This window comes from Pyxicephalus adspersus, chromosome 11, assembly GCF_032062135.1.
Source record: "Pyxicephalus adspersus chromosome 11, UCB_Pads_2.0, whole genome shotgun sequence".
Classification (NCBI taxonomy): Eukaryota; Metazoa; Chordata; class Amphibia; order Anura; family Pyxicephalidae; genus Pyxicephalus; species Pyxicephalus adspersus.
The window spans coordinates 46069070-46095723 of NC_092868.1; the positions used below are offsets into that span (position 1 = coordinate 46069070).

The 26654-nt window shown below is 39.7% G+C and overlaps 1 protein-coding gene across 6 annotated transcripts in view; it reads right to left on the reverse strand.

The window, feature by feature from the left end:
• The window catches only part of KAZN (kazrin, periplakin interacting protein), a 323763-nt gene that overhangs the window by 21753 nt on the left and 275356 nt on the right, over positions 1-26654 (reverse strand). For all 6 annotated transcript variants that reach the window (XM_072427300.1, XM_072427301.1, XM_072427302.1 and 3 more), the window contains 3 exons: positions 21475-21666; positions 14235-14371; positions 3434-3604 (listed from right to left, as the gene is read on the reverse strand). In XM_072427300.1, coding sequence (XP_072283401.1) covers positions 3434-3604; positions 14235-14371; positions 21475-21666 — 500 coding nt within the window. The remainder of the gene's footprint in view (positions 1-3433; positions 3605-14234; positions 14372-21474; positions 21667-26654) is intronic.

Below are 26654 nucleotides of genomic sequence, written 5' to 3' on the forward strand. Positions count from 1 at the left end.
AGCAGGCTATTGACCCAAAGCAAGCAATTTGGCATCAGATTCAACACCTGGAACCTTGTGTATCAGTGTTTCTCATAATTTTAACAAGGAGAAACCCCTTTAAATAACTTTCAGGTCTTCAGGCTGCCACCGTTACAGATAGCCAAAAAGATCATTGGTGTCAATAAAACTTCCCTGAGAGGCACAAACTGCTCATTGCTCAAGGACCCCCTAGCAAACTCTGGAGGAACCCTAAAGTTCCAATGAATCCTGGTTGAGAAACATTGCTGTAGATGAATATGCTAATACAATTTAAGTACATTATACAGGCAAAGGCTTGTGAACACCTGATGATCACACCTTTATGTGCTTGTTAGCCATTCCATTCCAAAATCTTGAGCAATGATATTGGAGGAGATGGATGAGCACAACTGAGCAATGGGTGCCAAGCACCATTTTGCACAGGTCTGTGCTCCATGGGACTGGACCTTATTCACCCTCTGTTATGTGACCTGTGAGTACCAGCTTTTAAATTAATTTTTATAATTGTAAGTTCGTTCTATAATTTTTTACAGGGTTCCATAATGCCGATTTTGCAGAGAATGCCAGACTTTTTACAGAGCGTGCCCAGCACTAGCTATTAACATTTTGACTGCCCAAATCCAATTGAAAATAGAAGTATATCCTAACTGAACATTTTTTATGTACAGTTATCCTTCATTAAGCTCCATGGCTTTTTCAAGTCACATCTAAGACAAATTTGTTGACTAGCCAAGGAAAATGATGTCCATAATATACAAATATGTCCAGACTAGGGGGGACTGCTAGGACGCCCCTCAGTCTAGACTTCATATTTGGAAGGCTTTTAGCCAGGCTGGAAAATGTAGGTAGATAACCTTCTGCCCCCCCAAAAATAGAACCTGCAAGTATGTTTATGTGGTTGTTATAATGCTTGACCTGAGTGCCTTACTAAATTCATGGGCAGCCTAATTGCAGGTTACAGCTCGTTTGGCAAGATAAAATCAAGGCTGTAATTTCAGTTAGTTTAGTAAAAAAAAAAAAAAAAAACTGTAGGAACGAGTGACAGAATGCCATAAAAACACACACAATTTTAGCCATGTAGAAAATAATCAGGAGCCAAGCTAATTACAAGGATAATTGCACGCAATGCTGGTTTATTACAACTCGACTGAGCTCCAATTATCTTGGATAATATGGATCACCAGTAGACGTTCTGATTAAGTTCTCAGAAAAAAAGCTCCTGTGGGGTTAGGCTGAAGGTGAAGTTGCTCACCAGTCTGAATTGCCAAAACGGGCCAAAAGGGACAGCCAAGTACCTATTTGGAGTCAAAGCTTGACTTGGCACTTAAGGTTACCCCATCAACACTGGGTTGCTTTTACTCTGTAAGCTTCCTGTAAAAGAAGAAAATACTTGTCTTTCTAATGGCCCATATTATAAAGCAGCTACTTTTCACTGCCCAGATTCCACATGTATTCAACCACTGGATGGGAGGCCAATATTTGTTTCCGCCACTGGCCACAATGGCACTTCCCACTGGTTGGCTTGTACGTTTTCTTTTTTTTTTTTAAAGAGGTGTACAAGTCAGTGGAAGGACCACATTGATTACCAGGGACTGAGTTTTGAATACTTGCAGGATCTTGGAAATCGACATATAGTGGTTTTAAAATATGGGTCACCAGAAAGGTCAGCATTTTACCTTCTTTACAAGTGGACAGTGCACAGCAGCCTTTAACGAACCACAAGACTGAGAGGGGCTGGGGGCTTAGCACATTACAGACTTTGTACAGGCTTCAGTATGTGAAAAAGCAAACTTTTACAAAGTATTACCAAAGCTTTCAGCCAGCTTTAAGAAGTCTTCAACTTGGTTTAACTTTTCATCTGTTGATGCTTCTGAAATTATTCAAGTGAAATTTGAATCTGCATGAACTTGATCTACTTTAAACTTGTTCTGCATATCCATTAACTTTTTTTTATGAGGGATCTAACTTTAAAGATTTTTCTTGTGATTTGTATAGCAAGCATTACATGAAGAGAAAATATAAATAAAATATACCTATAGTAGCATTGCAATTATGTTTTACAATTATAACAGGTGCCAAACTGGTAGGAGTTCAATCTGAGTGGTTGCCAGGAGTTACACCATTTCTGTTTTTGCTGACATACTACAAAGGCTGTCAATTTTTTAGGTCCACTGCCTTAAGAATAACCTTGCATGCAAAATAAAATATATTAGCTGAATGTTAGACTATAACAGAGAGCCGTGTGCCAAATGTATCCGCTAGTGTGTTTGCATGACTCCATCACCTTCTCTCCTTTCTAGTCCTTCACGGTGCTCATTTTTACTGACTGCAGGCCAAGAGATACCCATGTTGTGATCTAATGTCCCCTGTACAGAATTTTCACCATTTAAGTTATATGAGACGTATAAAAATATCGGAAGGGGAACATGGGGCAGCCATTGCTGACGTCACACTAAAAAAGCCAGTTGCTTGGTGGTTTGAGCTTATGGCTTGACTTTGCATACATCAGAGGGAAGGTCTAGGCTACAATAAGTGTCTTCTACAAAGTTGAGAGAGATCATAAGAACAACAAAGCAGCCATTAGCTTTCTATCACCATATCTATCAGTATTTCTTAATTAAAGAAATACAAGTGATATAAAGAATATTAAAAACAGTGGTCCTCCAGGAGCAGCTACTGGTCTGCGCCTTACAGAAGTTGCAGCACATTCACAGCTGTATGGGGGATAGCAATATGGAGTTCACACCACCCTAATAATCATGTTACAGAGGTGGGGAAGTCTAGGGAGGTAGATTCCATCTCCAGCTATCACATGTAAAAACTTCTCTAGTCCAGCCTAACCTTGTTAAGTTGCAGTAAAAGTTAGATGTTTGGGGGCCGGATGTTCTATCCCACTACAAAAATACACTATGACCGTCTAACAAAGTATTTTTTTTCCTTTTTCTTTTTCTCTGCATTGCATATTCCAACATTATATGTGAATATTTAAGTTATTATCGCCAAACTAAAAGTGTCCATTAAGTATGGACCTGTACAGAAAATACTTACTTCTTCACCCATCCATATTACTCCAATCCAAAGAAACCCCATGGCTGAAGTCTTCTTCAAAAATTGACATCTCCATGAGTGTCAATGTCCTGGTCCTACGAACCTCCACATCACTTTTGTGACTTATAATGATGTAGGGATCAATGGGATGAATCAATTGAGCAACGAATGCAATCAGAAATGCTGGTTTGTGAATACTTTAGCTGCAGAGTCTTCTGGACAGGAGTTGTATGGATGGCAGGAGATATAAGTATTTCCTTCATTTTCACAGACAAACTTTATAGGCTCTATCATTTTGGCGACAAACATTAAAACCATTTTAAATTACATATTGATAAGTAAGCAAGTAGAATTGATATCTCACCATTGCAAGCTCAGCTTCAAGTTCTTTAATTCGATTCTCCTTTAGATCCAATTGTGATCGCAAAGCGCTGGCATGGTCTGTTGCCTCCTTGGCCTGGCGCCGAAGCTCCCACTTCTCCCGTTCTAAAAGATCTTTTTCTTTTGCTAATACTTTAACTGCATCTTCACTTTCCTAAAATGAAAATATAGTTTGGATAAGTACAGGCCAATCATCCTTGTTGCAGATAAATTGTTACAGGTCATGCCAAACGAGACAGAATCTAATTAACTACAGTGCTGGGACTGAATGCACTGCAAACTTACAAATCAATAAAACGTAGAACTATGGAAGATTCTGCATCGTTCTTCGTAGAGAGGTGCAGTTTTTAACTTTATTCTTTTGTGCATTTTTAACAAATCTAGCTTGATGAAGTTTAGGTAAACATATAAAACACTGGCCTATAACATTTAAATGTAAAAAAGGAAAAAATGAAAGAAATTGACCACAAGCCATTAGAGTTTACAGAATCTCACATGAGAGCAGTATGTCTGAAAATGAGCTGGCATTTGTCATATGGACTATTTACTACATTTGAGCCTGTGGGCTTTCTGTATGTGCGGATTCAATTTTAGGGAGATCAGTAAGGCAATGGGCTCGTGGGTATACTGCATTACAACATGACTCCACTCTCTTTCATTAGCTGGTAGAAAAACAATGAATGAGACTGGACCTCCAATTACAGTGCCTGTTCACATTAACGTCATAGACAGCCATTGGCTTCAAATTGACCATGATTCAACCAACAATAACAGGAAAGGATGCAATGTCTGCGCCATTTTAATTATAGCCATTTATTCCAGCTGAGGCAATGCAAAGGAAAAAAAAATGCTCCTGAACTGACTAGAAGAAATACATCTTTTAGTATTCAAAAGTATATTTATACATAAAGACCTGTCATGGCAGGGTCAGATGGCAAAGTTTTGTCTAAGGCTGCAGTGGACACCCTGACCGGGCAAATTAAGGAGGCGGATTAACTGGACAAGTATACAAACTTTCCTCATGGTTGTTATTTCTTGTTATTCAAGAAACCAGCAATATACTTGTTCTGCAGTCCGAAGGCACTTCAGTTAGATATTGTTCCCAGAGCAATATTTTAACAATCCAAAACCCAGTGCAACATCACCATTTTGGATGTGATAATTGCAGTCCCAGGTAACTCAGAGCAACACTATAAATTATTGCCCAATGCTTTTCCCCCCATTTGCTTAGGATGGGGGGATGAAGGCGTCTACCAAGCACAGGCAGTAATTAGACATTTCCTGAAAAGGATAGAGGTATGACATGCAAGGGGGGAGAAGGGCTTTGCAAGAGAATGGCCTGTTCTTGGAGTAGTGAAATCTTCTAGCAACCGAAAGCCACATTCAGTGCTCAACCTGGGACATTTTTTAAGCTGCGTGGGAAGAAATTGTAGGCGGGGGGCAGCCCTTGTATTGTGACCCAAAACACATCAGTAACCCCCCAAAAACAGCCGGGTGGTGCGCCCGGCTAAAAGGGGCTAGGGAGAACACTGCACATTGAAATGAAATATGGGGAACACTGCAGGAAGGCATTTAAATACCTAATTGTGCTGTGTTTCTATTCGCACTTTTTTTTAAGATTGTAGGAACAATTTTCCAGATAATAATGACCTCAGCATTATAACAACCTAGTCATTTTTGGAAACTATAAACCTTTACAGAAAAAAGTAAAAACCAAGACAGCATAGAGTAAAAGTGCATAATATGGTTTTATTGTGTTATTCATTTGTTGCATTAAATTTAATGCAGCACAAAGCACAATATGCATGGACTTGACTTCAGTTTTCTTTCTGGAGGATTATGAACTGAAATAATAACCTTATTAAAGCGTATATTGCATTTTCATATAATGTAATGTACATTTTTACTGAAATGCAAGATGCAAGAACTATATTACAGCCCACTGATCTGATGATCTACACAGATGAAGAATAATGGTAAACTTGCCAAATCTGAAAGCACAAATTTATATCAGGATTAAAAGGTAAACTGCTGACTTTTTGATTTGCATTGGCAGTCAATTTACTACCAAGATCTGATCCTTTAGGATGGACCAAGCAGTGGAAAGGTAAAGAAAACCTAAGCTAAGCAAGCTGTGCTCAAAAAACACAATCAACGAACAAAGGACAAGTTATCCATTTCTGAAGGTTCCCTGTAAGCTATATTTCTCCCCATTAGTGAATGGCTTTGCCTAGTTCTGCACGTTTTTTAGAAGGTGGACATTTTGGCAAGAGCTTCCCTTGGGTGACTGGTAATCTGATGACTGCTAGGGTAATGACCAAGAAACTGTAGAAAAGAGGATAGATGAAGCAGGGAAATGCTTGCTCTGGAAGTCCTCAGGAACAGCTTCCTCTCCAGCTAAGTGAACAGTGGTGCCATTAACAAATTTTTGTTTCAAATCTACTAGTCAGGGACGGCTATGAGGCTCAAGGCAAATGATTACTCTTCTAGTCCTAAGCTAGATTTTAAGGCAAAAGGTAAGTTTTAAGGGCACTCCACAAGCACAACTCTCTAAATTTTCAATTTGAGTTTAGGTCCTTTGAAAAAAAAAAAGTAAAGTACATAGTATATCATTTGAAAATGTTGCATGATGTGTTAAAGATCACCTAGTAATTAAATTAAGCAGACTGTTTAGAGCAGTCCAGAAATATTGGTCCCTGAATGGAGAAACTTCCAGATGTTCTCGTTTTATAGCGCACAAATAAAAACTAAGAGCAGATGTTGTGCATAACCTTGAAAGAGATCCTTGCAAATTGCACAGAAAACTTTTCTATCAGTTTTATGAATTAAAGCTCTGCAGACCTCCTTCAAGCCGGACGACTACAGCGCTCCAGAATCCTAATCACCAGAAATGTCATGTGCGGATTTCGAGTCATTTGAATTCACTGCATGGCGTCCCTGCCTGCCCTAAACTGAAGGTCATCCTTGTTTTTGAAGAGAAGGTACATTCCTGCGGGGGCAAATCTGCTGGCATAGAAACAACCACAGAAATGGCTTAAAGGTGAACAATTAATTCCTACACCTAGGAATGTACCTTCGTGAAATCTCAGCCTGCTGCCACCTGTAACTTGCATGTAAGTGTCACCTTCCCAAATGGCTGCGGCATCTGGGCACAGGAAGAGTTCTCTTTACCCAGCTTATTTCAGACACAGGCTCTATTGTGTCCTGCAGGATTTACTATTTTTATTCAGAATGGCCTGGAGCAGTAAGCGCATCAGTAACAAAAGAGCTGGCATTGTACTTTGCAGAACTTGCAGTATATAGTCTTCAAGTATGTGTTAATAAAATTAAAACTGTGCCGTTTTATGGTGATGCTTTACTTTGCTCATACAAGGCAAAGTAACAGGATCACATAAAACTCAAATTGATTTTCTAGTTTAAAATAGCCTAACATTTTGTTTTCTTTAGAAATAAGCCATAGTCAGAGTAGGAAAGCCTATGCTTTGCCAGAGTGGGAGCCTTGCTCTCTTTAGGAAAGCAAAAGTTTAACATTCTACATAAGTAAAAGCCAGGGATATCAAATAATTTGGAAGAAGGAGCATTGCTAATTGCAGAGCCAAATATCTGACAATGTAGGGGGCCACCTGGACCTATGGGACCACTGGTTCAGCACAAAGATAAGGGGTCCTTAAGTATTAATATGAATAAAGCCTTTGCTCTCTTGTTTCGTTGCATCTTGAACATATTTACCAATTAAAAGTGAAGATTTAATTGGGCTCCATCTTCCCCCTCTCTAGAATATACTGACCTTTCTTTCACTGCCTCACCACACCGTTCAGTTGCATGGAGCAAGGAGAAGTACCTAATACTCGTGGGTACTGAGGAGCTTGCAGCTCCATCCCTATTTACCCATGTGATTGCATGGTGCCAGATCATTGCTTCAGTTGTATCACATTTATCAAAGAGAATTTCCAGCTTTGGCAAGTCCCTCTGAAGCTTACAAAAGCCGTCATTCCTTGCTTCAGATGGCGGAATGAAGCAGAAAGGTGAGTACATGATCCTGGGACAGGGGTGAAGTTAAATGACACCATTATTTTGCCATCCATGCTCAAGAACTCAGAAACTTTTTAAACAGACCTGAACACCAGGAAAATAATAAAGAAAAGGAATTCAGAGTGCAGAATGAATGAGGAGACTCCATGCAGATAGTGTCGTGGCTGAGATTCAAACCTGGGACCTAGTGCTGCAAAGGCCAGAGTGATGCCCACATGCCATATGATTGTTGCCCAAGAAAATGGTCATGCTCCTCCTGGGTTAAAATCTAGAATGTGTACAATGTTCTCCCAATGCTTTCCTAAGAAGAAGTGAGAACAGTGAGTGCCACTCACATGTAGCCCCCTGCCCCCTTCTCCATAGAACAGAACAGCGCTGTGTGTATATCGCTCATTATACTATCACTGGAAATGATCACAAAAGTTTGTTTCCAGCTACAGAAATCAGACTTGTGACGTCTGAACAGGGCTTAAGGGAGATTCCACTTGGAGCTTGCCGGCTTTAATTTTTTTTCTTTCTATTTTTGGAAATCTGTTTAGATTTCTCTGCTTGCAGCTTTACACTTTCATAAAGAGTTTACAACTAATCAGCAAAATCTAACAAAACAAAAAGCAATTCATTTTTACCATTTACATCAGTCCTGGGGCTGAATAGTATTTCTGGGGAATCAAAGGTGGAATTGGGCGCGGCAAAGCGTGCAGTGACTACTTTCATATATTTATATGATAAATGTCAGTCCGCATCCTAAAAATAAAAACACACAGTCTATAGTCACTGTTATCTTTATAGTTGAAGTATATGACAAATAACTGGCCGCATACAAGGGGTGAACCAATTGATATAACAATATTAAACCGGCTTGTTTGAATACTTCTGTATATTTAGGCCAATTTTTGGTGTATGGTTTTTACTGCAAAAGCTATAAAAGGACCAAGTTATGGGAGGCATTTAATCTGTTGTAACAGGCAGTGTACCTTCTCATCAAGGCTCCTTCAGGGAATTTATTGAATCCTTTTATTACTGTTGCTCTGGCTAGGGTTCCGAGCAGCTATTTCTACCTGTCTGCAGCAGCTGTTGCAAGGCATTATGGGATGCCCAAATATCGAGGAAAATACAGCGTTTATAAAAAATATAAGCAGTATGAAGATTTGTAGCCTGTGCATGGGATATAGGTTTGCATTGTAAATGGCGCATACATTTTGGACTAAATTGGCGCTTTGGTTCAGAGATTTTGATGGGAAATTAATGCTCCTATTAGCACTATGGAAATGTAAAATTGCCTAGTAGATGGTCTAAAAACAAAATTATCCAATGAACACAGACTGGAGATTTTATAAGTGTTGGTATTTTATACCTTGGCCTTCAAAAAGGGTGATACTTACCTTTAATCTTTACACAACATCATGTCTTGCCTCACTTCGATCAATCTTGTGTCAACACTGTAACACCGCACCGCAAATAACTGCGGTCTTGCCACACTGTTAGCTGTAGTCCCTGTAACTACATAGTAATGTACGGACAAACCATGCCCAGACAGTCTTTGCCAACCCACTTCACCTATTTTGCTTATACAGCCATGGGAGCCTGAGTTTCGGGAGTACATTGCTTGGTGCCTGAGCATGACATACTACTTTTAGTCCTTCTATCATTGCCTTGTGTTTTAGCTTGTGAGAATTTGCATAAAGACCCTTGAGAAAAGTAAATTTAGGCTATGTTCACACCGGTAGTGAGGTTATTTTGCATTTACTGCTTCCACGTGCCAAGGAACAGCTCTCCCTCAGAAGACCGGAACATGTAGCTCCATACAGCATATATTAGATCCATAGAGAATAGATGGGGCGAGTACCGCTCACAGTCGACAGCTGTCAAACGGACAGATGCTGGTTCTTTAAGAAAAAGAGCAATTGAGGGTCAGGCATGGTGCCAGCCAAGGGGAGCAACGCACTTGATCTCGAACCCTTAGTCCGGTAATACCTATGTATTGCAAAAATTTACAAAAGAACAGTAGTGGGAGTTTTGCATTTCAGCTGGTCTGTAACGTTTTCATTTTTTTATGAACTTAATATGAAGGTGATCCCCTATGTTCCGGATTGGACAATGAAAAGTCCACTTTGAAGAAAAAACCTGCTAAATACATAACTAACCATGAAACACTTAAACATATACCATACAGTGCAGCACAGCTGTAATATCACCTGGATAAGATTAACCATTACTGGCGTTTTGCTACCTCCGAGACGTTTTTTAATTTTCTACAGCACGCAGAATTTGTCCAATTCCTCCGCAGAAAAATGTCCTGTCCAATAGAATTCACTGGACTGAAGCAGCAGGAAATTAATGGGGTTTTTATCCACGCTGTCCTTTTAGGATGAGCAAGAGCTGCCTATTTTCTCACTCTCCAGAGCTTCATATCTAGATAACCGCCGGTGTCTAAATTGTGGTTTAATACAGAACGAGAGGTGCATGCGGCAGAAGGGAGAGTGTCAGCTGTTTATAGCCTATTAATTCATTCTCGAGTGTTTACAGTCTTCAAACTGACAAGACTAGAAGATCTTCCCATTATAAATGGCTAAGGTGTACAAAGCCAGTTAGGTAAGCGTGCTAATGTCATTTACCAATTAAGAGCTTTTACAGTCGCAGAAGGGCTAGAACGACCTCAATTTGGCAGGATTCCATCTGCTAATAGACAATCTCCGGAGAATAACAATAGAAAAGACACTATGTTTTAAGGGGCCACTAAATCGATCTTGTATGAATACCAACGTAAAGCAGACTGAATTTCAAGTATCTGAAATGGAACGTGTTCTTGTCAATGATATCAGCTCGGGCATCTGTCATGTGTAATAATAAATTAAAGAATGGCTCAACGTTCTTTCAAGGACCATATTATATCTATTTTGTATATGGACCTGTTTGAGGATCAATATTAGAACTTCCACTGATGACCTGGGTTAAAGGTAATCTTCAGGCACGGCCCAAATTTACCCTGAAACCTCACTCTACCCTGCTACATACAGCAATATTTTTTTGGCGGTTTTAGAAAGCTTGTGTTGCTTCCTTGGAGTCTGCAATATTCACACAGTGGTATTTCCAGGGTCAACAGAGTGCCCTTGATCACCTCCCATTCATGTAAGTAAGCCATCCAGGACTTTTTCTTTTCCTATATAAAGCGGGAAAGAGAGTGAAATAGGATGGATTTCTAGTTAAGAAATTAAGATATGCGTTTGGAAAGGAACTGGGTAGATGGGAGTTCTGTAGTCCAAAAGGCTAATGCTTGGTAGAGCTGGTAGCAATCCTATGGATACCAATGCAGGAGTATGTAGTCAGCTATAGGAAGTTAGAATCTTGTCACATTTCTGTGGATCAACAAGTCATTTTTCTGATCTTGTGATTTTAAAAGGGAAAAGGGATGTGTGTATTTCAATATGTACAGAATATTTTTATGTAAAAGTTTTCAAAGTACTGAGCCCGTTACAGAAGAACTCCCTTATCACTGTCCTAAGAATGATTATGGTGATTATAATGACTATCATTCTCCAACACATGGAATAGTTTCACATGCAGTGCTGGAAACACATACAAATATACACAACTTAGTGCTTTATTTTAATGTTGAAATATTAAAATGTGTTGTATATATTTGGTTTCCTCAAAGCCTGAGCTATGAACTGCAATCCTGTGCCTATACATAACTGTTCTCGGTCATAGACGCCCTTGACGTACTTCCTCTTTCCAAAACATGGATGACAGTGTCATCACCTTGACAGAGTGAGTAACATCTGGAGCTTACAGGATTCTGGCAGGAAAAAGCAAACAGCAGGCTAGAAACCGAGTTCTAAGCTGGAGATAAGCAACTTCAGAAGACCTTAAAGTTACAGAACTGCAAGTCACAGCAAGGTAGGCCAGACTGAGCAAGAGGGCAAACTGGAAAACGGTCATTTATTGGCTGGGGGCCATGTCTTGGCCAACCTACACAGAATGGCAAAGTAGGTGGAAACCAGAATTAAACAATCATTATATATAATTTATATATCTAATTTCTGGTGACTTCTTGCAGCCTCTTTTGGTCCACATCAGTCTTTTCCAACCTTTTTAGCAAGAGGGAACCCTTGAAACAACTTCTATGTCTTCAGGGAATCTCTTGGATACATACAATATCTACAGCTTACAGTACATCAGTTTGGTGGTCAATGGGAAAAATGCTTCTTACATTGCTGGCCAGTGGGAAGGCTGTTGCCCTTCCAATTAGAAAAAAGGATCATTGGTGTCATTAAAACTGACCCGAGAGGCATAAAGTGCTCATTGCTCAAGGAATCTTTAGCAAACTCAGAAGGAACCCTACGGTTCCATGGAATCTTGGTTGGAAAACACTTGCCAACATGCCATTTCTCTGCAAGCCATTTCTCAAGGTGGGTAACCTATTGGTGTCCAAAACTACATCTATTTATTGAATGGTAAAAAAGGCTACTTATAGTCTCATTTGGCAGCTATGTGACAACACAGGAGGACAGGAAAAAAGTCTGAACTATGACCACCATTGCAGCATACAAGGTAAATATAGTTAATGGCAATGAATTGAAAATCTTATATAAAAGTGATGGTTTCAATTGGTGCAATATTTAAGTCACATGCTTAGATTTTCCATAGCCCTTTAGAAGAAAATGCATGCAAATCGTACAAAAAACAAACACATTGTGCCGTGTGTTTCTTTATAATTGAACAAAAAGCATTCAAATCTAAATTCTAAATACAAATGATAGTTTTTGAGAAAAAAGCAAAGGTGTGAAATGGCTTAGTATGTAGCAAGCTGGAAGCAAAAAAAAAAACTGTTCCTATCCACTATTTGTAAAAAGATTCTTTCTTGTGTTAAATACTCTTCTGTATTTAAGTGATATAGTACTCCTGAAATAAGAACGTTTTTTATAAAATGCTGCTGGAGTTCTTATTAAAAGGTCGGCACAACCATATTTCCAAGGAGACACTGTCACGATTTAAAAAAATTGCAGGTAAAAGAAAAGCACAGTTACGTATTTTAAGTGCTTACTTGCAGTGTTTTTCCTTTTTATACGAAAATCTATTTTTTCCTCCCTTGCAAAGTGCCTTTGAACCTGCTAGCAAATTTCACTACTCCAGAAAGAGAATGAAATTGAAAGCTGCTGCAATAAACTGACAATGATTTCTGAAGTTACATTAATATAGTTAGGTGTATATCAAATGTTAGTATTGGGTTCATACAAACATTAATGATTATTCTGTAAGCAAAGACTATGTAAGGTGCCTAAATCCCAAAACCTAAAACACCATGGGGGACCAAGGTTTCTCCATATAACGATAAACAATAGACTTTAGAACAGGAACTGAACCTATTGCATTTTTATTTAATTCTCCAATGGTTACTTTTTACTTTTGTGGGTATGTATCAGTCCATGTTGCCACAAAGCCACCAATCATAAAATATCTTTGAAGTAATGGGATAAAAGGAGGAACTTGAGTGGCTGCAATGGGGTAACATAGCCTGGAATCTTTCTTGCCTCGGGTACTTTGATAAATGAGGGCGAAGATAAGGATAAGAGTAGAAGAACTGGACTTTTTACAATAGTTCTCAGAGGAATGTGCGCTAACCTCTACGAGTGAATGCAGTCTGTGCACATCTTGTACAGGGATACACTGAACAATGCGGCCAATGCTTTCTGTACGCCTCTTTGATTAGATCTGAATAGAGGGAGCTAGTGTGGAAATCGGAGGGAAGGAATCTGGAACAATGCTACCTTTATGTAAACACTAAAGTGAACTTGGGCATCCGATGAGTAGGCAGCATGAAAAGATTAGCTTGAATTCAGGGCACATTGCAGGGGCTGAAATATCATTCAGGTGCTGGGCTGAAAGCACACTGAGCCCCATAATAGAAGTTACATAATGCAGTATTGGTGTAGATGTTTTCATCCGAGATACAATGGGTGATCCACATCATTCTATAAAGGAGACATGTCAGGTGCGTTTTTCTATGGTGGCGGTACCTATTGTTCTCTAAGATTGGAGGCAGAAAAATACGTAGGTGTGGTTAGAATATATTGAAGTCTATAAAAAAAAGTCATAAAAGTTTTTCAGCAGAAGTAGTTTGCTAGTTTGTGAATGTCGCCATTCAAGGTATGACCTTAGGCGAGAAAATCGATTGATCTTAAGCCTTTATTTCACCAGACAAGAAAACTATTCTTTTTGAGCAAAGAATGAGGGACATAACCAGCATTTTTGGGTATAGGAAAGTCCATTTTCCCCAACTTTACAGCAACTGTGTTTAGTGATTGGCCACACTAGTACCTAGGGCTGCCACATTGGGGTAACGCAAAAGTCCTTAGTCGTATAAAGGCCTTGAATAAAAATGCAGATCTTATTCAAAGCATCTGCTGTTCACTCTGGCAGCAAACCATAGTGGTAGTAGTATGCCACGCTAGGAAAGGTGGTGATATAGTAAACCCATATGGGTAAGGCAAAGGTCACTTTAACGGCACAATCCTAATGGTGTTAGATGACCCCATTAGGAAAAAAATACAATACAATGAAAGAATACACAGAAAACCTGAGTATTACACTCTAGGAAAGGGGGCAAATCAGAAAACCAGTTTTGGCCTGCATGGACCAAGCACAGGATCCTTTATTGTTATAATCCTGATGGTGTCAGATGACCCTACTAAGCAAAAAAATTTAAAAAAAGCCACATACAACACATAAATTTAGCAGTCTTGGGTTCTCACCTTTCTATGCTGCTCATAATTTCGAATAAAATCACGCAGTTGCTCCTCCCGGCTTTCTAGGGTGGAATACAGCTGCTCCATTTGGCTCACCAGGTCTGCCTTTTCTGACTTTAATCTCCTGCGATCTGCCTTCATGGCTGCAAAAACAGGATGGAAAAAATAGCTATAAATATTTAACACAGTCATGCCGCAACTGCAAAAAACCTGTTGAAGAGGTTTCGCAGGCCTCCATATCATAATGCAGAAAAAGATGCCGCGGCCATCTGATATAAGCTCTTAGTTTTAGAAAATTCAGACTAGAACGGCATTGATGTAACAAAATACATGATGGAGACTTCATCCAAATTATATTCAGTGCCTGTTGACTTTTTTTTTTCAGCAAGTGCCCTGCATCGATCTGCATTTGATTTCTCATTAGCAAACCACTAGCAGACAATGCAGAGGTATCTTCATGTACCTCCAGAACAGCTTTTGGAGCTCATGGGGTTCTTAGAATGATACCACAACAAAACAATGCATTTCTACCTCTCAAAGCTGAAAGATGAAGGTCTGAACGTGTCAGTTCATTGACCACATCCCACCTGCAGAATGAGATATTTTGGCTTATTACGACAAACTCCAAAAATCCTTAAAAAAAGCTGCATGTAGAATCTCCAGGCCACAGCAGTCTGGTGTACAAAGCTTTTGGTCCAGAGGGGCATGATTTAAATCTTTCCTTTTGTTCCCTATCCTTAAAATTCTGCTTTTCTGAGCAGTGGACAACCTAGCCATCACAAAGTACCGACACAGCATCACGTAAATCATTGCCAACTTTCGGCAAAGCTTTTTCTTAGCTAACAGATAAGAAAAAAAGAAATTCCTTCTGAACATAACAGCATATTACTGGCAGTTGTTATTTTGACTGAAGTTCATTCAAGCTTTCTTGCTGTTCTTTAGCTTGTAATCCATTCTTACATGAATGGGCTCGGAGATCAATAATGGATATGCTGCAGATATTGTACAGCCAATCTGCCCCTCACCCTGCTGAGGGCATGGCTGATGTGAATGCCAAGGGAGCAAAGCAAAGCATGATGGGTATGTCTCTGATGTTTTAAATTCGGCATCAATACAGATAAGTCTAAAGAAGCTGGTTTGTCCCAGCCCCTATGCAGTTTTGTGAGGTCAGAACTATAGACATTTAGTATTTCTGACAAGCTGCTATGGGTCAGTACATATTCTGATTGTTCTAGTTTCTTTGAACGAGGCTGAATGCAGACAATACAGGAGAGCCAAAATTATGTAAAGGCTATTAATTAAACCTGTAATGAGATAATAGATCCATTAAATCCTCAATTCTATCAATCCTTAAATGCAACCTGATTTTTATATGTCAGATTTGAGAAATTCCAATTTCCTACAATCAAAACCACCAATTTGTGTCTTGGATTTCAATTTATTATGCACCAGGGACCTATACATTATTTAAATAAATGCTGGCCACTTTGCCTTACACAACCGGCCTTTAATGAAAGGTCTGTAAGAAATCACAGACCTGTAACTAACAACTTAAGATCAACTACTTTCTACATCATCCCAAGTTCAAACTGACCATCAACATGGAGAAGAAAACCTAAAACTGAACTCAGTGTCATTTATATGTGATAAATGAATTACTTTAAATCCATTTACCGAATGTGTTGATTATAAACATCATAACCATATCATTTACAAACCAGGCTCATGTATCGAAATTGCTGTTAAAATCTCTTCTGAGCATGGAATCATTACACTGAGGAATTCAGGGGTGCAGCACACGGAAACGATTGTAATGGAAGGCAGAACTATTACCTTGTGAATATGTCACCGCATTTTTTCCCAGAAGCAGCCTTGGGTGGTTCCAAGATCAGGCAGCGTTGCTTGGGAGCAGAATAATCTACAGACAGGTCCAGGACCAGAATGTGCTGTCTTAGTAAGGATGTCTAGGTCACAGGTCTGGCATGATAGTAAGTTACTAAGCTTTTTGGCACTTAAAAAAATCTTACAGGTGAATTTTTGCAATGCTCACATTTATGTATTACAACTCTGTATTTGATGGTCTGTAGTTCAGCTTCAAACAGGGTCTAGTCTAATGTGTGTGTGAAGGCAGGAAATCACAATACCCATAGTATTTTCATCAGCCAGTATTTATATAGTGCCAACATATTGCACAGAGTTTTACAAAGTCCATTGTCCCTCAATTTTTTGAGGGAAAGCCGATACACCCAACTGCATGCCTTTTGGGATGTGGGAGTAAACCGAAGTACCTGGAGGAAACCCAAGGAGAAGAGTCCTGGCTGGGTTTCAAACCTGGGACCTAGCACTGCAAAGGTGAGCCAAACTGTGATAAAAATGTATCTTTATCCTACCAAAAAAGAGGTTTCAGACGAGGTTTCTTTAAATTAAAAATCTCTTTAAGCAACCGGCTTGTTTTTTAAATAAAAGTCCAACCCTTATGACTTTAATCAAAAGAGATAATTAAAGTTTAATAGTTTTCTTCCAATTACCTTCAGTCTGACATCCAGTCTTGACTTGCAACTACATTCCAGTTCTGGTTTTATGATAAAACTCTGGAATGTGTTTCTATTTTGTTCAGGTTGTCTGCAGTGAAAATGCTTTGAAAACAGGTTTGTGCACAGAGAAACAGACAGAGTGCAAAAAGCAGCATTTATTTGATAGAGGTAATTCATACCATGTACTCTACTGACTGCAATAAGACGTGGGATTAACAGCATGTTGTGATATTACTCCAACAGTACACGGATTCTGAAAGCCAGATTGACCTCAAAAAGTGTATTTACTGGATGTACGGCAGATGGAAAAGAGCGCTTGGTTTTACTAGCTGCAAATGACAACCTTGTTCATCAAGTATCTAATATAACCGCCAAATAAGTCATTGTGAATGCTACTGGGTGCATGAGGATGGCAAGTCCAAATGGTGCAAAGCTCCTGATGGCCGTAACCAAAGCCGTACCCTTTTTTAACAGCAAATTGCAAAAAATGCACTTCTGCAAAATAAGCTTAGACCAGGTTGAGCAATCACTACAACTTCTGGTCAATGGGAAAAATCAAGTTCATGATTTTAAATGATTCCTAAAACAATTTGAGGTTTGCATGTTGTACGACATTGCCTATGGCCTTTACTGTATTTTCATATTTAGGAACCATAAGCTGCTGAGCCATGCTGTAAAATACTCTAACCCTCAATGTCATCACACATGCCCTACTCAGGTGACACCTTTAAAGGTATATATTGTTAAGATAATCACAGAGTGAAAAAAAGAAAAAAGAATGCAGGACGGTAACAAAACGATGGCATTTTACATATGGGTTCCTATATCCATCCTGCTAATATCCTCATAGACAGTCTCAGTGACCACCGATACTTCAGCAGCTCACGAGTACACAAATCTAAAAGTTCACATATCATTATGTAATTGTATTGGTGATTTCACCCACACTGGAGATGTCCTTTAAGGGCCATTTAAACTGAATCTACAATATATTTTCAAAGTCAGGAAGAATCAGCTCAATGCAATTCTTTCCAGACACTGTGCGGTAATTCAGATTCCTCTAAGCTGTCTTGTTCAATGCAATGAAAGCAGCACTTTCTCTTCCCCGCTTCTTTACTTCCCACAGCTGCATCAGCTCTATTACTTTGTACTGCCAGACCTTCAGGGACGAGCAGCCCTAAAATATACATGGGCTGGGAACTCTGAAGTGACAGCACCAGTGTGCAGATGCATTTTGCTTGTATGTGCTTACTAATATATAGTTATTTTTATACACATAAATAAGGATCTGCTAAAACATTAAAACTACCAAGCGTAAGGATTGGAGGGACTTTGACAAGGGTCAAACTCTGATAGTCAGATAAATGGGTCAGACCATTTTCAAAATGGCAGGTCTTGTAAGGTGACCCATTTAATAATAGTTAGTACCTGCCAAAGAAAAGACAACAGTGTCATGGACACCCAAGGTTCAGTGGTACTGGGTGGTGGTGGGGTGTCTGGGGTCTAATGGACTAACCCACCTGGTCCAAACCCACAGAAGAGCTACTGCAGGACACGTTGCTTAAATAATAAATGCTGGCCAAGAGCAAAACAAACACTGACTGCTTTGGTAAATCTCCATATTTGGTCCGACAGATGGTCAAACCTTTTTGGGTTAGGTTTAAAACCAAATGCCATCCCAATGACAACACACATTCAAAACACACAAGAGTTATTTTATCTCCGAAATGATTTGTGTTTCTGTCCACCTAGTTCTAGGCTGGCCATGAGCAGAACAAACATGGACTGCCCTGGTGGATCTCAAAATTTGCTTTTACCGATGGTTGGAAGATCTTCATCCAATATAGAACCTTTTTGAATGAGGTTAAGCTCAAAGCTGATCGCCATCCCAACAACCAAACACATCTGAAACAGACACGGGAGCTGTTTTATCTTCTGATTTGTATTTCTGTCCAACCAGTTCTAGACTTTGCACCACCCAACCCATCTAGCTCTTTGACCAAACTCTTCTCTACTGTAGACAACAAAGCAAGGTCATCTCCTCAGCCTCATCCTGTAAATGGACAGTAAAAGAGTATTGTTTCTCAAATACATAGCTGCAATCTTTAATTTTGAACATTTTTAGTCTGTTTTAAAGAATCCACGTGTCACCAACAATTCCACACTACGTGATGCTATCAAGTCAACGTGGAGCAAAATCCCTGCAGAATGTCTATTTTTAACACAGCGTATCACACTGGGGAAAACAGTTAAGGGCTAAGCTGCACGGGCAATTTTTAATCTCATGTAATTGAGAGATTTAACCAACTGCTGGCCATTACTTTACTAGCCCAGAGCTACACAAGAGAGGTTTAGTAGCCTATTGTGCTCAGAAAACTCGCTAGCGAATAATTGCCAGTAGCTACAATTGGTCAAAAAACAGACGGAAATATTGGATAGCTCTCCATGGAGCAGGCTTCACAAATCACAGAGTAGCGATCAATCTTGTATTTTCATACAATGCTCTAATCATATGCGAAAGATGACTACAAGATGCTACTTGTGTAGTTTACTCCATAGGGAGCCACTTGTTCCATCTGTTAAGCATCAACTGCTACTTCTAGAGATTAGTTGCTAACAAATTTAGCAGCAGGGTTGGCCAATTAAAAAATTCCTGCGGCTCTAGCCAAATGAAGTGACAACCAGCAAGTGGTTAAAGTAGATGGAGATTAAAGTGAATGTCCGGGCTTTGCCTAAATATACCCCCAAACCTCCCTAGCTCTCTCTAGAATATGTCACGGTATTACTTTGCTGTGTTCCTATAGTGAGATACTACCTTTATCATGCTTTATGAGGTCATTGCCAAGCTTGTAAGCTTGCAGGGGCAACTGCTTAGAGGATAAGCCCTAATAATGTATACACACCGAGGAGAACTACAGCTTCCAGGAGTTTCCTACATATGGGGTGTTGACAAGCTTATTTTACTCGAGGCAGCAGCATTGTTTGGCATAGAGAGAAATCAGTGGGTAGGGACAGCGAGAAATAGGGGTCAGGCAGAGATCTATAGTCTAACACAGCATTTCTCAACCTTTTTAACATCGAGGAACCTTTATAACTTTTAGGTCTTCAGGGAACCCCTGCTATAATTACTATACTCACAGCTCACAGTACATTAGTGTGGGGGTCCATAGGAAAATGCTTACATTGCTAGACAGAGGGGAGAATGTCACCCTTACGGATAGCCAAAAAGATCATTGGTTTAAGTAGTAACTGACCCGAGAGTCACAAACTGCTGATTGCAGACCCCTAGCAACCTCTGGAGGAACCGAGGTTGAGAAACACTGATCTAGTAGGCAGGACTGACAACACTGTTTCGGATTCCAGTGCAGAAGACGAAGTGTGTTCAGAAGGGTATTTGGGGATTTTCTTAAAGGGTCAAAAAATGGAGACATGAATTGAGGATTTGAGATTCAGCACAATTTACAGTTGTAGATTTAGTCCTACACATATGGATGTTGAGGTCTACTTTAGAATGGTCAGTTCCTATACCTTATTTATTATTTTAATATATTATATTATTTTATATTTTATTTATTATAAAATGACCATTCAAGATTATAACTCAAGTCCTGCAAATCTGGGGCCAGTTAAAAAGTCATTGGGTATAAACGTGCATTCAATTAAAACTGCATACCTGTTGCTCAAGTGAAGTTGTTTAATTCTACATCATGAAAAGACTGGATAGGTCACTGGCCATTACCTACATTTCATCATCACAAACTCTCCTAACTGCATTCATACAACATTAGAGTATATTGTTATATAACCGTTGTAGCTGAGGTAGGGTCAGCCAGAACATTGTTCGGCTTTAAGCAGTGAATGCGGAAGCTCTACGTGTTCCATCCACCTTGCTGCAATATCATGAAGTGCATTCCTAATGAACTCTACCTCCAGAGTGTGTGACACTATTGTTCCAAGCTCCAATTCAACAGCTGCCCCCAGGGTATTCATTGCACATCCTGTGCACCTGTTCACAGTGCGCCTCTACAATAGCTACAGCTTATTCTCTGCATGCAAAGCACTACACAGCAGTGGGAACCCGGATTTACACAGCAGCCAGGCTTTGCTGTGGCTCACGGGAAATCCAGTTCACACGGGGGTTAGGAGTCATGTGATCCCCACACGAGCACTCGGATTATGACTTATGATTTTAAAATGGCTGCGCTAATTCTATAATGTGCAAAATGAAAGACAAGAGAATTAAGTAATTGCAGGCAGATGGTGAACCTACAACAGTTACAGTGAATTTCAAGAGCTGCATCTGCAAAATTGCAAAGAAACAGCCATCAACAAGCTAAGTACTAAAGTTCAAAATAAAAGGAATTCTGTTGTGGATGTACAGGGCTTGCAAGCAGCCTGCTTTACATCAGAACTTAAAGGTAGGGATAAATCAGGTGACTGTAAGGCCAAAATGCCAACTGACTACTCTCCCAACCATGCTCCATAAAAAAAATTTAAAAAAGGGCGGCTTTTCTTCGAGGTTGGGTTTCAATAGGTGGTTGTCAGATATTTGTCAATAGCCATGGCATATCCTGCCTTCTCGAATACTGTTTCCATCAACTGGTAGTCACCCACTGCTGTTGAACGCCATGCTTGCCTACCGCCATGGACAAACACATACAGAATCGGTAACCACACCACATTGCCACTAAGGCGCACAAAGAACACCTTACCTTGTAACGCTTCCTTAGCCCTGGCCAACTCTTGCTCTTTCTGTACCAGTTGCACCTTCAGCTCTGTAACAGATAACACTTCTGCTGACCGACTGTCATGGGACTCTTCCAGGTCTTTTGCTAACATTTCCTTCATTTGTCGGAGCAAGTGGACCTCATCCTGAAGTTGTGACACTTCCTCCCTTAGCAGCACTGCAAAACACAAAAGAGACATAACACATTACATATCTGAAATTATGTATCAAGTGCATATCAGAAAGGTATTTTACAACTTAAAACTAGTGCTAGGTTGATGCCTCACTTTCTTATCCCTTGATCAAGATAGCAATCTTTAGAAAGTCTGCTTAAGGCAAAACAAAAAAGGCAAATTGTGCTGGTGTAAATTATAAAAATTATATTATCATTAAAAAAATTGAAAACTCTTACAAATTCAAAACCCCATTGTGTAGCTGCATAGCAACAAGGCGTCTCACACCTGTTCGTTTCTGGTAAAAAGATTGGGATTCTACAATTGCTCACCACCTACAAGTCTGGCTCCTACTTATGTAGACATATGGTTTCCACTGTAGTGCAGAGATACTGGAAATGTAGTCTAACTTCTACTGTTTTTCCTAATTTTGGGTATCACATGGTCAAACATGAATGGCCCTCCCATCGGTTGAATTCAGACTTGAATTCAACCACTTAAAACATTATGTTCACCACTTTGCTTATATACATCATTTATATTCATTTATCTACCCAATTACTATTTTGCCTGGTCCAGATTTAGAAGTAGTTTGGCTTAAAAGACAAGCAATGGCAGCTCTCGTATTTATATTTCATTAGATTTGCGCCGACACAAAATTAAGTTACATATTTTTAAAAAATAAAGTGTCTCACTCTGTATGAAACAAAAATATTACACTTGGTTATGGACAATATATAATATATTTTAGTTTAGGTGGACACTGCAAGGCCTAACCATCCCATAGACTTGTATAGGCAGGTTCAGACCTACTTCAAGATTGAGTGATACCACACAGTTCCTGGCAGCTGGCACCATGACAAGGACTCGATTACACAATCGATTGTACTGTAGAGCTGGTTCCTAAAGAGCCAGTGTCTGCACATCTGACTGGGGTGGCAGTGAATGGTATTGAACCGCTCACTAATGCCCAATTCATCCTCTATCTGGCTGTTGGAAGGAGACGGTACATAAAGCGTATCTCCAGAGGAAGCTGTTCCCTGGCGGGAGGAAGTGATAACTGCACTGCAACCTAATGGTCAGCCTAAATGTCTTAAATATTTCAACAGTGATATCTCCCATCCATAATTGTTGCTTGGTTCCAGTCTACTGGGATGTTTCCATCAACCTTAGTCTGTTGCAGCTCTCCAAGTTACATTTGCTGTATTATAAAGCCAAGGGAAGTGTCCCTCACCATGATGAGCACATCAACTGTGAAAACCAAGAATTGCAACCAAGAGATATAAAGTGCCAATTCCCTAAATTCTTCACGCAAGGCGACGCCTGTAAAAAGAAGGGGGGTATTCATATCTTTTCTGACATCCACACAGTTAAGTTGCGCTCATTTACAGAGAACCAGTCCCTCGAATTCTGCTGGACAACCAATAGGTCAGCACTGATAGAAGGTCAAAGGGAGGAATCAGAGAGAGCTGCAAAAGAACATGGAGATCGAAGCTGATCAAAATTTCCGGCTCCCCAATAGACTGAAATGATTAATTCTCTGCAAAAGATCAGCATTGAGCAACACAAGCTGAAAAAAGTAAAAGTACGTATCATCTTCCTTACAGGTATGGTCTTGCTTTAAGAATAGTATAATATGACAGGGTCTTTATCCAAAATCTGCCAGAAACTAAAATAGTATTTTGCAAACTAATTCTTTAAATTACATCTTCCAGTATATTTTTTTCATTCCTTTGAGGTTGGCCCTTTAAACTTCTCACATCTGCGTCAGGCTTGTCGGGCTCTAAACCACCCTGGCATCGTGCCATTACCCACAATCCTTTGCTGACTCGGGACAATGTCCTAAGCATCACCCTGCATCCTGTCTGAGCAGAACCTGTTTGGATGGTTAATGTTACAATTGTGTACACTCATCATAAATTATTGGCCAATTACTTCTCTGTGATTTGCGGAGTTGTACAAATAACAATCCCAGATGATTATAAAGAAAACAGAATGATGAAAGAGGAAAAAAAAAAACAAAAAAGGTGCGAGAGGTGAAAGTGATTCGGTCTGTAAACTGTAATTAGCCACTTTACAAATAGATTGCAGGAAAGTGATTAGAGAATTCAGCTGTAACTGCAGTGTGGGGAGATGGAACGTTTCTTCTGGAAATGGACAGGAGGAAGTTCCAGAAATAGAACAGTGAAAATGCCGAGAACTGCTTAAAAAAGTCTATACAGTGAGAAACATGGAGTCAGACATTGCCGAGTTTCCTCTAAAAATGCTAGATGCTTGACAAGTTCACATACAGCTGTATTTGTATAATACATACAGCTGTAGAAAAGTATTTGTTGTTGTGTCCATCCAAGCCAAAGATTGTACCGAACCCTTACAAGAAAATGCAGTCAAACTGGTGACATATTGAGTGTCTAACAGAATTAGCCAACATGGCTTGGTCAGCTCTCTGTCCTTAACTTATAATTGGGCCTGAAAGGAGCAGCAACTAACTGCAGAACTCGTTGCTGTACCGTCTCCTCCAATCTGCATGTTCCTTAACAGCACAAGTGAATTCAAGACACCTGATTGGCTTCTAGTCCTTCCTCTCCTAATTTGAGGGCCAAAATCAAGTTAAGGTATTTGTACTGTTATAGTTTTTGATGATGTTCATGGAAACTAAAGCTGCGTACACACTTCCAATTTTTATCGTTCAAAATGAACGACGAACGAACGATCGATTGGGCAAAAATTGTTCGTAAAAAAAGTAACCAACAACGCCGACGAACGAGGAAAGTCGTTGGAAATGAACGACCGGACCGGTGGATCGGATTGGACGACGATCGTTGACCATCGTTCGTGTGTACGATCGTTCATTGATCGTCCATGGTCTGAGCATGCGTGATGAACGAACGTTCCTGAGGTGCACGTAACTTCCTGTATCGTTCAAACGATCGCATCTATTGTGTGTACAATATCTACGAACGATCGTGTCGTTATCTGTATGTACAGGATCGGTGCTATACGATCGTTCGCAGATATCGTGCAGGATCGTTCGTCGTTTGTTTACCAACGATAATAATTGGAAGTGTGTACGTAGCTTAAGTTTATGATAAAAGATGCCTGAGGATGTGAAGTTGCAATGTAGATCTGCTTTATTTACAACTGCTAAAACCCAATTACTGACCCTAAAACATAAATAATCATATGAGCCCAAACCTAACAATAATGCCAAACCACATACTAAAAGGACAGTAAGTACCACGAAGGTAAAAATTTAAAGCACCAAAACAATTTTGGGTTATAAAAGTTTTAAAGTTGATTGGCCAAACAAATTTTCCCTCAACTTTCCAGTATGTAGGGCAGCTGAAGCGGCTCAAATTACTTTTAAAGGAGAGCACTTTACCTGCAGAATGGGTTTGTGATATCATTACCCTAAAAAGCAAAAAGTATATTCCCACATGGAATCCCATTACTCACAAAGAGGCCCATGTGTGGGCATGGTGCTGCACTACAATCTAGGTGCACAAACCCTTAAGAAGGTATCAGAAGGACCCCTTTATTAATAATAATGAATCCACTCACCAGGAAAACCAAGAAACCAAGGTAAAGATTTGCTTACTTCAAATCACACATGACAGCCCCTGATGGGCAAAACCCACTCATTACATATAGCGCTTGACACGTGATTCTACAATACACATTAGGTCCTGTGCATTTACTGTAAAATGAACCACTTATGCCGAAATTGGAATATGGAATAAAATAGGATTTTAGTAATAATAGGTTGTGCATGTTTTTTGAAGCGTTAGAAGCATGTTCAAACTTATTTACCTCTTTAAAATGCTTGTGAAAAAAATTGCTAGAATCAAAACAAATGGGTCTGTTATGTATGCTTTTTGTGCAGGCGGCTGTTGGAGGAAGCATTGCCGTGCTTTTTCTCAGCCACTACAAGCAGCGTTTAGGTTTGCTGCAGCCTCCCTAGACTTGTATAAAACAGCTTATGCAAACCATTTTAAGCATTTGAAAAAAAAAATGCACTGCTTGGTTAGGCTTTGCATGTGCAGCTAGATTGCTTGTGAGCTCAGATAGGTGATAGACCAGCAGCTGAATCCAGCCCTCGGCATACAATGTTCACCTATGTATCTTCCTTTTAAATTTTAAAAACCATACAGCAGTCTATACCAGGCTTCTCGCTGCAACCGGTTGAATTCATAATTGCTGTGGACAAAGATCGATGAAGAATGAATATTCAAACTCAAAAAAAAAAAAAAAGGATGGCAAAAGTTCTTATCTATTGCCTATACACAAGTTTATCTTTCAGAACACATCTCCCCCGTTTTTGGTACACCAGGGCCTGACATGACTTCGCCCCTCCTTGCATTTTTTCTGCATAGAACCTCGGCAGTGCCCACAGGCAACGGCACAAATATTCTGCACATCAAAGCCTCTTAATGACAAATTATAGGTCTCCCTGGCAATTAAGGGTCAGGACCGCCCAAAGCTTAAGTGAACCTGACGCCCTGCACATCCACAGCCAATTTAAAAGAGGTTTCATAATGAGATTTATATGACGCTGGCTGAATGTTTCCAATGTATAAAATTTCTGCAGTGTCTCTCCGGTCTTGCTCTGCTGACTAGACTCAAAGCGGGTATATTACAGAGGTATGCCTACATGGCATCTCGAGGCTGGGCTCAGGATAGAAATTGATGTTCTTCTCTGGGGACATATAATAGTGAGAGAGAGCTGGAGGGCAATACATATTGCATTTTCCAATCGATGCAGTCATCCACAATTCCCTTGGGCTGCTTGAACAATTAAAAGGGTCACTCCCTGTGGAGAGCACAGTTTTTACTTAAAGGGAAAATCAGCTCAAACAGATATGATTTAGTTTTGTATGGCTGCTTAAAGAGGACCTGTAATACATTAAATAAATTACAGGATAAATAAGATTACCAAATCACATGGTATTCCTAAGTGCCCCCTCTGTCCCTAAGGTTCCTGATGTGGACTAGA